The sequence below is a fragment of the Salvelinus fontinalis genome, chromosome 8, assembly GCF_029448725.1.
Source record: "Salvelinus fontinalis isolate EN_2023a chromosome 8, ASM2944872v1, whole genome shotgun sequence".
Lineage (NCBI taxonomy): Eukaryota > Metazoa > Chordata > Actinopteri > Salmoniformes > Salmonidae > Salvelinus > Salvelinus fontinalis.
In genome coordinates this window covers 37,623,760-37,639,130 of record NC_074672.1, presented here as the reverse complement: position 1 = coordinate 37,639,130, position 15,371 = coordinate 37,623,760, and the positions used below count along the sequence as shown (strand labels likewise).

The 15,371-nt window shown below is 45.1% G+C and overlaps 1 protein-coding gene across 1 annotated transcript in view; it reads right to left on the bottom strand.

Moving 5' to 3' along the window:
* Positions 1-206: 206 nt before the first annotated feature.
* The window catches only part of bgnb (biglycan b), a 30,681-nt gene continuing 15,516 nt past the window's right edge, over positions 207-15,371 (bottom strand). Inside the window, exons 2-8 of the mRNA XM_055932424.1 lie at positions 10,999-11,268; positions 5,295-5,407; positions 4,166-4,379; positions 3,928-4,038; positions 2,744-2,837; positions 2,261-2,399; positions 207-2,083 (exon numbers count right to left, since the gene is read on the bottom strand). Coding sequence (XP_055788399.1) covers positions 1,886-2,083; positions 2,261-2,399; positions 2,744-2,837; positions 3,928-4,038; positions 4,166-4,379; positions 5,295-5,407; positions 10,999-11,245 — 1,116 coding nt within the window. The 5' untranslated portion in view covers positions 11,246-11,268 and the 3' untranslated portion in view covers positions 207-1,885. The remainder of the gene's footprint in view (positions 2,084-2,260; positions 2,400-2,743; positions 2,838-3,927; positions 4,039-4,165; positions 4,380-5,294; positions 5,408-10,998; positions 11,269-15,371) is intronic.

Genomic DNA, 15,371 nt, shown 5'->3' with positions numbered 1-15,371 from the left:
AAAAATGTTTTAGTTTATGTTCTTGTTTTAGTTGCAAAAATGGGAACGTTAGGCTCATAAAAAAAATCGTCCTCTCATCTTAAATGGCACTGACTTCCACTGGTATATCTGTGCCATAATGTGAACCATGGTTTCTTGCTTAGTGAATAATTTAAAGAGAAACTGTGTGATTTTGCTTCCCTTCATGTCCACTCATCAAACCTGGCCAATGTTGTAGTTGTCCTTTATTTCTCACACAGCTTCTTTCCACCACCATACCATCACACGTTCTCTCTGCTATAGTCAGGCTGAAAAAATCTTTATTCTTACATGCAGCGGTAGCTTGGCAGAGTATAGAAAAGGCATTAAGAACTAAGGCAACTACATCTATCATTTACACAGACTAAATACCCAGAGGAAACCCAGCAGAGAAAGCATTACAGAGACACTGTGCAAAACAATCCATCAAACACTGCTGTTGTAACCTCCCTGGCTGCAGCCTCTGCCAAGGGTTCTGAACCTGCAGGGTTGCTGGTTCAAGTCCCACTCTGGCGGTTCACCCCTTATTGTACTGTCACTGTATACACTCAGGAGACTGGATGCTGAAGTGGGGATGGACACAAAATGGCACCCAGGAACAATCGGACTCAGGGCAGTTTCCCCTGGGGAGTAGCCTACCTAATTGACACTGACATCTCCAGGTTGAGGTCAGTTCCACTTGTGATGGTAATTCAGCCGTATCAAAGGAATAAGAAATATATGTTTTTGTTTGGATTTGTGATGTATTGGAACTGACAACTTCCATTTTGGAATCTGATTTGAAATAGTGGAATTGACTCCAACCTTAATCTTTTTCTTTCCATAGGTTGGGTTTGCTTATGACATACAGGATGAATTGATTATGGCATCCAAGTTAGCACCTGATAAGTCTGATGTTAGCAATAGAAGGAAGGTTCAAATGTGACTCCCAAATAGACACACAACAAACATATGTAAAAAGAGCACCTCTTATATGATCATCTATATACAGGCATTGCTTTTCTATGTTTTACCTGTAATGTATCTTCACCAAAATTATAATAACACAAAAATTGTAATAATAACAAATAAAGCTCTTGTAATAAAAACAATATTGAAGGAAATGCTTCGAAATATTTCTTATCATAAATCTCATCTTTGCAATTTGGTTGGGGAAGAAAACATCCTCAAAAAAATATATTTCTGAGTACTGATTAATTTGACACAAACACAATAGTATTTATTTATTTCTATTGACCCTGTTTTCAGGCTTTAATACCTGATTAGCATGGTTTAAAAAAGTCAGATATTGAAATGTGGATTGGGCAAGCACATCCTTCGCCTTTCTTTTCCCCTCACACTGTATGTTTCTCTCCTACAATTAGGAATTAGAATACAGGATCTCTATGGTTAGAATTAGAATACAGGATCTCTATGGTTAGAATCAGGAATTAGAAGGCAGGATCTCTATGGTTAGAATTAGAATACAGGATCTCTAAGGTTAGAATCAGGAATTAGAATACAGGATCTCTATGGTTAGAATCAGGAATTAGAATACAGGATCTCTATGGTTAGAATCAGGAATTAGAATACAGGATCTCTATGGTTGGAACCGAAATTAGAATACAGGATCTCTATAGTTGGAATTAGAATACAAACACATCTCTATTGTTTCTCTTCTCTCATCTGTCCTCACCATCTCTCATTCTCTCTATCGAATACAGATTTAAATTTGGTCAGGGCAATTTTACTCATCTCCTTTCCCCAATTCTGGTCTCTGCCTCCTTCTCTCCTCAACCTCCTCCTCTCCCCAGTCCTCCTCTCTCACTCCTCTTTGCTCCACTCCTCTCTCTCTCCTTCCATCCTCTCTATCACTTTCTCCCTGTGCTTATTTCTTATAGTTGCCAAACTGGATGCCCAGACGGTCACTGACACAGCGGAAGGCAGCGGGTTGGACCTCCCAGTAGTTGACAGGGTTAGAGTAGAGGCTGATGCCATTATAGAACGACCTCTTCATCCCAAAGCCTCTTGGGCAGAAGTCATCCACTCCCACCTTGCTGATGCTGTTGGAATGGAGGTAGACCACCTACATGGTGGGAGGGGGACAGCATGGTGTTGTATTAGAGGTGCTTCAAGGCCCTTAACCTGTCTGATGAATACAACTCTACCAGTACCACAGACACAGACACACACACACACAGGCACAGACACCTGTATATACACACACGCAGACACAGACACACATGCACACACAGTCACTCACCTGTAGGTACTTCATGTCAGGCAGACCCTTGGGGATTGCTGTGAGTCTGTTGTTCTCCAGGTGTAACTCTCTCAGGCGGGGGATGAAAGCTAGACTGCCATTCTCTATCATACGAATGTGGTTAAAGCCCAGACCCAACCTGGCAACCAGAGAGACAGAGAGAGACAGAGTGTCATCATCCTTATGTCTAACGCCTACCAGTATTTCTTGAAGTCACCACTGGGTGGCATGGTTGCCTAAGAAAGATCCAGAATGGAGGGTAGACAACGTGTCCACACAGAAATCTTTTATCAATGCTTGCCTCTTTTTTCAATCAAGCAGACTTTATTTCAGTCTCAAAGAGCTATTACATACATTGCAGTGGGGTACTTAACATTAACAACTGGAGGCTCTCAGTACTCAATTATGGCAGTTAACTCAGCCTACGCAAACATAGCTGCACACTGCCATGTGAATCCCATTGTATTTCTCTCTTATCCGCACCTGTACAAGTGTTTGTAGCGGCTCAGGTCCTCCAGCTCGATGGCCTGTATCTGGTTGTGGTCCAGATGGAGCTCATGGAGACTGTCTGGCAGGTCTGAAGGAGACAGAACACACTCCTCTTAACTAACCTTCTGGAGGAGACAGAACACACTCCTCTTAACTAACCTTCTGGAGGAGACAGTACACACTCCTCTTAACTAACCTTCTGAAGGAGACAGTACACACTCCTCTTAACTAACCTTCTGAAGGAGACAGAACACACTCCTCTTAACTAACCTTCTGGAGGAGACAGAACACACTCCTCTTAACTAACCTTCTGGAGGAGACAGTACACACGCCTCTTAACTAACCTTCTGGAGGAGACAGAACACACTCCTCTTAACTAACCTTCTGGAGGAGACAGAACACACTCCTCTTAACTAACCTTCTGGAGGAGACAGAACACACTCCTCTTAACTAACCTTCTGGAGGAGACAGTACACACTCCTCTTAACTAACCTTCTGGAGGAGACAGAACACACTCCTCTTAACTAACCTTCTGGAGGAGACAGAACACACTCCTCTTAACTAACCTTCTGGAGGAGACAGAACACACTCCTCTTAACTAACCTTCTGGAGGAGACAGAACACACTCCTCTTAACTAACCTTCTGGAGGAGACAGTACACACTCCTCTTAACTAACCTTCTGGAGGAGACAGTACACACTCCTCTTAACTAACCTTCTGGAGGAGACAGAACACACTCCTCTTAACTAACCTTCTGGAGGAGACAGAACACACTCCTCTTAACTAACCTTCTGGAGGAGACAGTACACACTCCTCTTAACTAACCTTCTGGAGGAGACAGAACACACTCCTCTTAACTAACCTTCTGGAGGAGACAGAACACACTCCTCTTAACTAGCCTTCTGGAGGAGACAGAACACACTCCTCTTAACTAACCTTCTGGAGGAGACAGAACACACTCCTCTTAACTAACCTTCTGGAGGAGACAGAACACACACCTCTTAACTAACCTACTGATACAACATCAAAACACCAACTTCTGCTTACAATACGGTCCATCAGAATAATGTACACTGTACATAACTGGTCTCCAACTCTGGTCTTTAAGAGCTACAGGGTCTGCATTCAATAAGTTATGATTACTTCTGAGTAAACCACTTGCTCTGTGTACTGCGTACCCTTGGGTACTCCAGTGAGTTGGGCCTCAGAGATACGCAGGTAGTTCAGTTTCAGTCCCTTGAAGGCTCCTGGCTCAAACCCACTGTTCTGGATGGGGTTCCCTCCCATTTCTACAAGAACATACATAAGACACATTAGAACACGGCTGTGGCAAATTTGATTCAATTCCAGCATATTGAATATGCTGAGGTAATAGTGAAGCATTGAATGGCTCTGTAATCTTTAATGAACTCTGACCTATGCAGTTCATGCTGCCCAGTTCAGAGAAGGCCCCCTCATGGACCTTCTTGATGCGGTTCTCATGGATCCTCAGCTCCACCAGAGAGGAGGGCAGGTTCTTGGGGACTCCAGTCAGGAGGTTTCTGGAGAAGTAGAGCTTCTGCATGTGTTTCAGAGGAACAAAGGCCTTGGGGTGGACCTTGCTGATCTTATTATTCACCAGGGACAGTGCCTGAGAGATGGAAAGAGACAGAGAATGAGAGAGCGAGGGAGGGAGGGGAGTGAGTAAATAAGCAAGTAAGCTACCTTTGCCCCACCCCCACTCTCTCTCCTAAGTGCCCTAGTTATGTCCAGTCAGTGTCTTTCTCTCTCCTAAGTGCCCTAGTTATGTCCAGTCAGTGTCTTCCTCTCTCCAACCACCCCTCTCTCTTTTCCTCTTCTCTACTCCAGAGTGTGGCCAGCCTCTGCCTGGAGCTAAAGGGAATATTCTAGCTCACATCCTCTCCTCTCTGCTCCCGGAAAGCCTTCATTTATGCCTGTCGCACACTCAGAACAGATGACCAAGCCCAATATTGAACATGGCCAGAGAGGAAACTCACAACATGAATTAAAACAGTTACCTCTCTGTGGATGAAGACATTTTCACCATGACTGCCTGCACAACTGCCTGCCTGCACGACTGACTGCAGGGCACGACTGACTGCCTGCACGACTGCCTGCCTGCACGACTGCCTGCCTGCACGACTGACTGCCTGCACGACTGACTGCCTGCACGACTGACTGCCTGCACGACTGACTGCCTGCATGACTGACTGCAGGGCACGACTGACTGCCTGCACGACTGCCTGCCTGCACGGCTGCCTGCCTGCACGACTACCTGCCTGCTGGGTTTTCCATCTGAAATGTATTTCTGTTCAGTTACCTAAGGTGACTGACTGGGAATGTTGTCCTTCCCTGGTGGTTTGTTTAAGTGGTCAACATAGCTGTCTCAGACAAAGAACTTCTGTAGGAGATGAGGGACGGAACTCTGTCCTCTTGAATTGGGCCAATAAAGGCCAGCTAAAATTTAATTGCTCTTTCCCTCTCCGTCTTCAATCTCTACACCCCCCCTTTCTCTCTCTCCTCTCTATCTCTCCCTCTCTCTTACGTAGAGGTTGCTGAGGCCTTTGAAGTCGTTCTCCTTCAGCTCAGTGATGCGGTTGTTCTGCAGGTCCAAGAGTTTGGTGTCAGCGGGAATGCTCTTAGGCACCTCAGTCAAACCTGCAAACACACACACACAGACACACACAGTGTCAGTGGGGATTCATACACACACGGAACAGAAACATACATACACGCCCTCACACCCAGATGGGGACGCCAGATGTCATCCAGCTGTTTTACATTTCACTAAGTCCCAAAGGACGTTGCAACACCATCAGCAAGATCACATCAGGTTAATTAGGACGACGCAGTAGGGCACAAAGAAACACACACCACACACACAGATGATAAAGAGACTATTCCTATGGCAATATGAGAGTACAGTTAATTTACTGCAGAGAAACACCTGCTTACAACCAGAGACCTGATTGTCTCCTCGTGTTAAGAAAACAGGTCTCTCTGTTCAACTCCAAACTTTAAACCAGAACATGATGTCATCGTCTATCATGTGCAAGAACTCCGGCAGTGACAATATCAATGTAATAGAAGAGTTTCTCAAATTGTGGGTTGGACAAACTGGTGTGTTGCAGCCAGTGACTAAACAGTTGTCAGAAACCCTAGTGTTTTTATAACGGAGGATTGTATTACTTTGATCTTTCATCCTACTTGGTACATTCTGGTCCCCAAAAGGATTCTGATTAAACTTCTTATAAACATGATTCAACTCAGTGAACCATTTTAATGAGACAACATCATTGTTAAGTTGTTTCAGTTCTCAGACGGTCGATTGGCCAGGTCAACAGAACCAAGCCGCTGCCATGGTTACATCTCATCATGACTAGGACTGTGGCGGTCATAACAATTTGTCAGCTGGTTATTGTCATGCAAAAGACTGCTGGTCTCACGGTAATGTAACGTTAATTAACTTAAACACGTTTAGCATCTCCACAAATAGAAACTGCTAATATATGCCTTTGTAACATCTCCATTTTAACAAGTCAAATAAATCAGTTGATTAAACACCATAACAATAAATCCATTATTTATTTTAGGCAGGTCCAAAGAAACATGATATGTTAACGGTTAACAGAATATGAGTTGGCCTACAACTAACTGTATGTTATCTGGCTATGTTCCATGCTGTAGGCTCGTTCATTTAGCCGACAAGATATGCTTATGAGTCCCATGTCATTATTTTATATTATGATTTTATAGGAAGAAGAACATAATCGAACATAGCTAAATAAAAAAGAAAGAATATTTTTCCCATTCTGGAGCGAGTGCGCATATTAAAGCTATAGGTTGAGCGTAAAAGTGATATAGGCTACGCTACGCTAGATTTAGTTATTTGGCAACTTTAGTTGTTAATTATACGAACCTTAGAATGTCTTAGATATCAAAACGTATATGGGCTTCATGATGCTACATTAGGCTTTTGATGATTTGAGAAAGTCCTAGAAAAGGCTTGCGCTCTGTTCCTTGCCTCAGGCTGCACCCACTGTTCTCTCGTCAAGTGATCATCATATTGTCACCCATCAGACTATTCTCAATGTAATATTGTCTATACTATGTTAAATTAGTTTAGATTTAGAATGGCCCTTTATCAAATGGGCATGAACAGGAGCAGCGTAAAAAAAGTAATGCCATTCGCCTATGCACTTGAATAGCGAATGGAAGCTTTCCCGCCTGTTCGTTTGGGTAGGCTACTCCGGTTATTTACCTCCACACATCAACCACTGTTTGAGGACAATGCAGCCTCTAGCTGCGCGACGGGTGTTATTCCGCCCAAACTCTATACCATGGGCCCCCCAACCCTGTTCCTGCAGCTACCAAGTTCCTAATGTGGGAAACCAAATGAAATCTCTTCGGGAACATGGAAAGTAACATGTTTTCACAACGAAACATATTTCAGCCAGCAGCATACCACCCTGCATCCCACTGCTGGCTTGCCTCTGAAGCTAAGCAGGGTTGGTCCTGGTTGGTCCCAAGATAGGAGACTAGATGCTGCTGGAAGTGGTGTTGGAGGGTCAGTAGGCTTTCATCAGGTCTAATATATATATATATATATATATATATATATATATATATATATATATATATTCCTTGTTGCCGTCTTTCGGATGGGATGTTGAACGGGTTTCCCGCCTCTCTGTGGTCGCTAAAGATCCCATGGCATTTATCGTAAGCGTAGGGGTGTTAACCACGGTGTCCTGGCTAAATTCTCCAAGCTGTCCCTCATACGGTCACCTAATTATCCCCAGCTTACAATTGGCTCATTCCTCTCCCCTGTAACTATTCCCCAGGCCGTTGCTGTAAATGAGAATGTGTTCTCAGTCAACTTACCTGGTAAAATAACGGTAAAATAAAAAAATAATTAATTAAACTCCCAGACTCATGAATATAAACTTTGGAGTGTATTATAAGGTAACCAGTCCACCCAGTATGCATAATAATACAGCTTACACTCAAAGGCGAATGTTTGGAATGTAGGCTAGCTAGACCAATTAAAGACATCTTAAATCAGTTGTTAAAAAAAAAAAAAATCCGGTGCATAATATGCGGTAGGATACTGTATATATCTATTGTAAAACGAACGGGACAATCATTATTTTAATTCCGTTTTTTAAAGTCTTGGCCTCTAATATGTGTATTGGTGTTTTTATTCATCATCACCTTAGAAAGCGCTGTCCATTTCGTTGTTAGGCTTTGAAACAACCTCCAGAATTACCATGTTTTTCACTCTGTTTCAACCTGTTTCTTTCCTCAAATTGATCAATCACAGCGAGGTGAGTTTTAAAAGCACAATATGGTTGATGATAAGTGTTTGATGTGATTGTCTATTGCATTGATGTCAGGGTGGTTGGAAGGACAATAGAGCCCTGAGTACCAGACCATTAGCAGGTTGGATACTACCAACACATAAAAGGAGATTACCTTGACTCAACAGTCATGTTAAATTTGACTGCGTTCATGACTCATGACTGCCAGTGTGGCAGTAATACATCACTGCAATGACCACAAAATGAATCACGACCTGCAACCCAGTCCAGCGATCATCACACTGTTGCAACAACCCTCTTACTGCTGGTGACCTAGCAACACCTACTGTTCCCCTGTCACACCCTGACCACATCTGACACAGAGCACACTACTACACCCTCCTGACCACTACCAGGACACAACACAACACACTGCAACACTTTGAACACTACCAATGTTCTCTACTCAACATACAGGATGTTCTGTGTGTCTGAAGAAACCTATTCTGGTCAATATGGGTCATTTTAACACAACTCAGACCCCTCCCTTGACAGAACACGTACCCCCAAAACGCTTAACCAAGCACCGCCCCAAAACGCTTAACCAAGCACCGCCCCAAAATAAAGTCTTTACCACTGTACCACACAACTCTCCAGTATGTAGTCACAACCATTTTGCCCAAAACAAAAGCCCATAAAAGCCCATACCAACACCCCACACCCACTCAACAACCCAACCCCAATGTAAACCCCAAACCCCAGCAAAACTCCAATCTGTACCCCCAAATCCTTCCTCTCTAACCACTACACCTAAACCCCACTACTGTTTTACACAGAAAATTGGTGTACACTCAGAGACAGAGACAGACGCCATAGCCAAAATACATCTGTTCTAAATAAGCACTGACAACTCGCAAATTATACGCTTCCACATTTACTCACTTCAGTAGTCCGGGACAGGAAATATAGTGTTAGGTGGTGGGATGAAAATGACATGATTCAACAAAAGCGAATAAGAAAGTACAGACTATTATTTGCAATGTAATAGTTTACTGGAAGAGTACTACTGTAGCTACACACCAAAAAAACAACACACTTGCCCATGCAGAAATATAAAGAAATACTACACAAACATACACGACGCTCAGACCTACTGCACAGTGCGTGCACACACAAAAATACACACACACACATAGTGCATACAACTACAATGTTCATATTTTGAGATAATAAGCATTTATTTCCAGGCTTGTCATTGGCCTTTGTTGGCACATAGACTGTAAAGTCTTTGAGAGGACTATAATTTAGGAGAATGAAGGATTATGGTCTGTGAATCTGTGTATTTATATACATTTATATGTGTATGTGCGTGCTTGCGTGTGTTAAGATGTAGGATCTTAATTTGAGCCAGTTTGCTACAGCAGGAAAATAATCATGCAGCAACAGGATGTGTGAATCATTATGTGGATTATAATTAATGGACATTTTTGTAGTGGTTGATACCTTTTTCGTCAGGGGAAATCAAGTCTAACATGTCAAAGAAATGCCAAACTTCAGAAGCCTTTTTAAACCTCAAACACACTACAAGTTTTACATTTCCTGCATTGCATGAACGTTTTCCATGAACAGGGTAATCAAATTAAAATCCTACATGTAACGGCTGTCCTCCTCCTCTTCGTCCGAAGAGGAGGAGTAGGGATTGGACCTAAGCGCAGCGTGATATTTTGACATAATGATGTTTATTAAAGTAAAGACGAAAACCGAAAACACTTCAACAAACTACAAAATAACAAAACGACGTAGACAGACCTGAACATGGAACTTACATAAATACACGAAGAACTCACGAACAGGAACAGACTACATCAAACGAACGAACAAACAAACCGAAACAGTCCCGTGTGGTGCAACATACACAGAAGACAACCACCCACAAACAAACAGTGTGAACAGCCTACCTTTATATGGTTCTCAATCAGAGGAAAACGTCAAACACCTGTCCCTGATTGAGAACCATATAAGGCTAATTACAAACAACCTAAACATAGAAACACATAACATAGAATGCCCACCCCAACTCACGCCCTGACCAACTAAACACATACAAAATGAACAGAAAACAGGTCAGGAACACTACATATGTATGTGTTCCTTGTTCCCCCTCACTTCTATCCATTTGAAGGATTAAATCATTTTACACATAATCAATTGAAAATGATGCCTCTGATCCACTATAGGATCATCGTTTTCATGTGTTTGAGCACCTGCCTATTTCAGTGTTAATGAAAGTGGACATACAACACTGATCTTTCCCAATCCTCTACACCGAAGCTAAGGATAAACACAAACACATGGCTTCCATCCATTCTTTAGTAACACTCTTCCCTTCTATCTCTCTCATCCTTCCCTCGATTTCCGTTGAACATCCTGTTGTGTGTGTCAAGAAGACCATGAAACAGCTCATTAAAGACCTCAAGGAAATTACACACTGAGCTTTCATCCTCTCTCTCTCTCTCTCTCTCTCTCTCTCTCTCTCTCTCTCTCTCTCTCTCTCTCTCTCTCTCTCTCTCTCTCATGTCGGGAACAGAAAATCCCTCTAAGACATGCCTTTCTTTATCAAAATACAAAATACACCCGTTATCCGTGAGATAAATTCCTCTCTTTGATAATTCACCATCAGATCCCATTCTATCTTCTCTCTCTCTCTCTCTCTCTCTCTGAAGTCACGCAATGCACAAAGTAATTCACAGAATAACCTCAACCAGCTGAACCCTCTCTGCCTCCCATTCATATTCTACTGGGCTCTCTTGCCTCCAAAACAAATGACTGCACCCTGCTTCAGGTAACCACACAAATAAACTTGCACAATGGCACACACACACACACACACACATACATACACACATAAACACAGAAGTGCTTCAGGCTTACGGTGAGACACACACTCACCCAGATCGGAGCATTGCACCACTCTGCGTTGGCACTGGCACCCGAAGGGGCATGAGGGCAGATCAGGAGGGGGCAGCTCCTCTATTGCCGAGCCTTCCTCTTCATCTCTCATCATTGACATCATCCCTCCCACATCACTGTCCATCGCAAAGTCCCAGAATCCCCTCTGCTCAAAGGGCAGGGCCGACATGGGGGTGGGCAGCCGCGCGAGACAGAGTAGCAACAGGAGAGAAGAGTGGGCCAACATCACGGGACTATACACACACACACCTGTGGAAAGAGAGAGAGAATTAAAAACACACCAAGAGAGAGTTAAAAACACACCTAGAGAGAGAGAGAGAGAGAGAGAGAGAGAGTTAAAAACACACCTAGAAAGAGAGAGAGTTAAAAACACACCTAGAGAGAGAGAGAGAGAGAGTTAAAAACACACCTAGAGAGAGAGAGAGAGAGAGTTAAAAACACACCTAGAGAGAGAGAGTTAAAAACACACCAAGAGAGAGTTAAAAACACACCTAGAGAGAGAGAGAGAGAGAGAGAGAAAGAGAGAGAGAGTTAAAAACACACCTAGAGAGAGAGAGCGTTAAAAACACACCTAGAGAGAGAGAGAGAGAGAGAGAGAGTTAAAAACACACCTAGAGAGAGAGAGAGAGAGAGAGATAGAGAGATAAAAACACACATAGAGAGAGAGAGAGAGAGAGAGAGAGTTAAAAACACACCTAGAGAGAGAGAGAGAGAGAGAGAGAGAGAGAGAGAGTTAAAAACACACCTAGAGAGAGAGAGATCAAAACACACATAGAGAGAGAGAGAGAGAGAGAGAGAGAGAGAGAGAGAGAGAGAGAGAGAGTTAAAAACACACCTAGAGAGAGAGAGAGAGAGAGAGAGAGAGAGTTAAAAACACACCTAGAGAGAGAGAGAGTTAAAAACACACCTAGAGAGAGAGTTAAAAACACACATAGAGAGAGAGAGTTAAAATACACCTATTAAGGGAGAGTTAAAAACACACCTAGAGAGAGAGAGTTAAAAACACTCTTAGAGAGAGTTAAAAACACACCTAGAGAGAGAGAGAGCGAGTTAAAAACACACCTAGAGAGAGAGAGAGAGAGAGAGAGTTAAAAACACACCTAGAGAGAGAGAGAGTTAAAAACACACCTAGAGAGAGAGAGAGTTAAAAACACACCTAGAGAGAGAGAGAGAGAGTTAAAAACACGCCTAGAGAGAGAGAGAGTTAAAAACACACCTAGAGAGAGAGTTAAAAACACACATAGAGAGAGAGAGTTAAAATACACCTATTAAGGGAGAGTTAAAAACACACCTATTAAGAGAGAGTTAAAAACACACCTAGAGAGAGAGAGAGTTAAAAACACACATAGAGAGAGTTAAAAACACACCTAGAGAGAGAGAGAGAGAGTTAAAAACACACCTAGAGAGAGAGAGAGTTAAAAACACACCTAGAGAGAGAGAGAGTTAAAACCACACCTAGAGAGAGAGAGAGTTAAAAACACACCTAGAGAGAGTTAAAAACACACCTAGAGAGAGAGAGTTAAAAACACACCTAGAGAGAGAGAGAGTTAAAAACACACCTAGAGAGAGAGAGAGAGAGAAAGAGAGAGAGAGAGAGAGTTAAAAACACACCTAGAGAGAGAGAGAGTTAAAAACACACCTAGAGAGAGAGAGAGAGAGAGAGAGAGAGAGAGAGAGAGAGAGAGAGAGAGTTAAAAACACACCTAGAGAGAGAGAGATAAAAACACACATAGAGAGAGAGAGAGAGAGAGAGAGAGAGAGTTAAAAACACACCTAGAGAGAGAGAGAGAGAGAGAGAGAGAGAGAGAGAGTTAAAAACACACCTAGAGAGAGAGAGAGAGAGAGAGAGAGTTAAAAACACACCTAGAGAGAGAGAGAGTTAAAAACACACCTAGAGAGAGAGTTAAAAACACACATAGAGAGAGTGTCACGCCCTGGCCTTAGTATTCTTTGTTTTCTTTATTATTTTAGTTAGGTCAGGGTGTGACATGGGGAATGTTTGTGTGTTGTTGTTTTTGGGTGATTCTATGGTAAAGGGGTTGTTGGGTGTAGTATATGGGTTTGTGTTGAGTACAGGTGTCTAGCGTTGTCTATGTATGTTTAGTTGTCTAGGAGAGTCTATGGTTACCTGAATGAGTTCCCAATTAGAGACAGCTGATTTCGGTTGTCTCTGATTGGGAGCCTTATTTAGGGTAGCCATAGGCTCTCATTGGTTGTGAGTAGTTGTCTATGTCAGAACGTTTGTAGCATGTTGTATGTGCACGACGTTTATTAGCTTCACGATCGTTTGTTGTTTTGTTTGTTTGTATTAAGTGTTTCGTGTTTATTTTTCGTCATCTTTAAAATAAAAGAAGATGGCTTATTTTCCTAAAGCTGCGTTTTGGTCCATCAATCCTCCACACGATCGTGACAGAACTACTCACCAATACAGGACCAAGCGGCATGGAAAGCGGCAACAGGACCCACCTACACAGGATTCGTGGACATGGGAGGAGATACTGGATGGTAAGGGGCCGTGGGCACAACCGGGAGAATATCGCCTTCCTCGTGAAGAGCTGGAGGCAGCTAAAGCCGAGAGGAGGCGATATGAGGAGGCAGCACGGAGACAAGGCTGGAAACCCGTGAGTACAACCCAAAAATTTCTTGGGGGGGGCCTTAAAGGGAGTGTGGCGAAGTCAGGTAGGAAACCTGCGCCTACTCCCTGTACTTACCGTGGAGAGCGAGAGTACGGGCAGACACCGTGTTACGCAGTAGAGCGCACGGTGTCTCCTGTACGCGTGCATAGCCCGGTTCGGTACATTTCAGCTCCACGTATCGGCCGGGCTAGACTGAGCGTTGAGCCGTATGTCATGAAGCCGGCCCAACGCATCTGGTCACCAGTGCGTCTCCTCGGGCCGGCCTACATGGCACCAGCCTTACGCATGGTGTCCCCGGTTCGCCTACATAGGCCGGTGCGGGTTATTCCACCTCCCCGCACTGGTCAGGCGACGGGGAGCATACAACCAGGTAAGGTTGGGCAGGCTCGGCGCTCAAGGGAGCCAGTACGCCTGCACGGTCCGGTATTTCCGGCGCCACCTCCCCGCCCCAACCCAGTACCACCAGTGCCTCCTCCACGCACTAGCCATATGGTGCGTGTCTCCAGCCCTTTACCACCAGTGCCTAAACCACGCACCAAGCCTCCTGTGTGTCCCCAGAGTCCTGTGCGTCCTGTTGCTGCTCGCCGCACTAGCCCTGAGATGCGTGTCCCCAGCCCGGTGCCACCAGTCCCGGCACCACGCACCAGGCCTACAGTGCGCCTCAGCCGGCAGGAGTCTGCCGTCTGCACAGCGATGACTGAACTGCCCGTCTGCCAAGCGCCATCTGAGCCATCCGTCTCCCCAGCGCCATCTGAGCCATCCGTCTCCCCAGCGCCATCTGAGCCATCCGTCTCCCCAGCGCCATCTGAGCCATCCGTCTGCCATGAGCCTGCAAAGCCGCCCGTCTGCCATGAGCCTGCAAAGCCGCCCGTCTGCCATGAGCCTACTGAGCCGTCCGCCAGACAGGAGCCGCTAGAGCCGCCAGCCAGACAGGAGCCGCTAGAGCCGTCCGTCAGACAGGATCTGCCAGAGCCGCCAACCAGACAGGATCTGCCAGAGCCGCCAACCAGACAGGATCTGCCAGAGCCGCCAACCAGACAGGATCTGCCAGAGCCGCCAACCAGACAGGATCTGCCAGAGCCGCCAACCAGACAGGATCTGCCAGAGCCGCCAACCAGACAGGAGCAGCCAGATCAGTCAGCCAGCCATGAGCAGCCAGATCAGTCAGCCAGCCATGAGCAGCCAGATCAGTCAGCCAGCCATGAGCAGCCAGATCAGTCAGCCAGCCATGAGCAGCCAGATCAGTCAGCCAGCCATGAGCAGCCAGATCAGTCAGCCAGCCATGAGCAGCCAGATCAGTCAGCCAGCCATGAGCAGCCAGATCAGTCAGCCAGCCATGAGCAGCCAGATCCGTCAGCCAGCCATGAGCAGCCAGATCCGTCAGCCAGCCATGAGCAGCCAGATCCGTCAGCTAGCCATGAGCAGCCATATCCGTCAGCCAGCCATGAGCAGCCAGATCCGTCAGCCAGCCATGAGCAGCCAGATCCGTCAGCCAGCCATGAGCAGCCAGATCCGTCAGCCAGCCATGAGCAGCCAGATCCGTCAGCCAGCCATGAGCAGCCAGATCCGTCAGCCAGCCATGAGCAGCCAGATCCGTCAGCTAGCCATGAGCAGCCAGATCCGTCAGCTAGCCATGAGCAGCCAGATCCGTCAGCTAGCCATGAGCAGCCAGATCCGTCAGCTAGCCATGAGCAGCCAGATCCGTTAGCCAGCCAT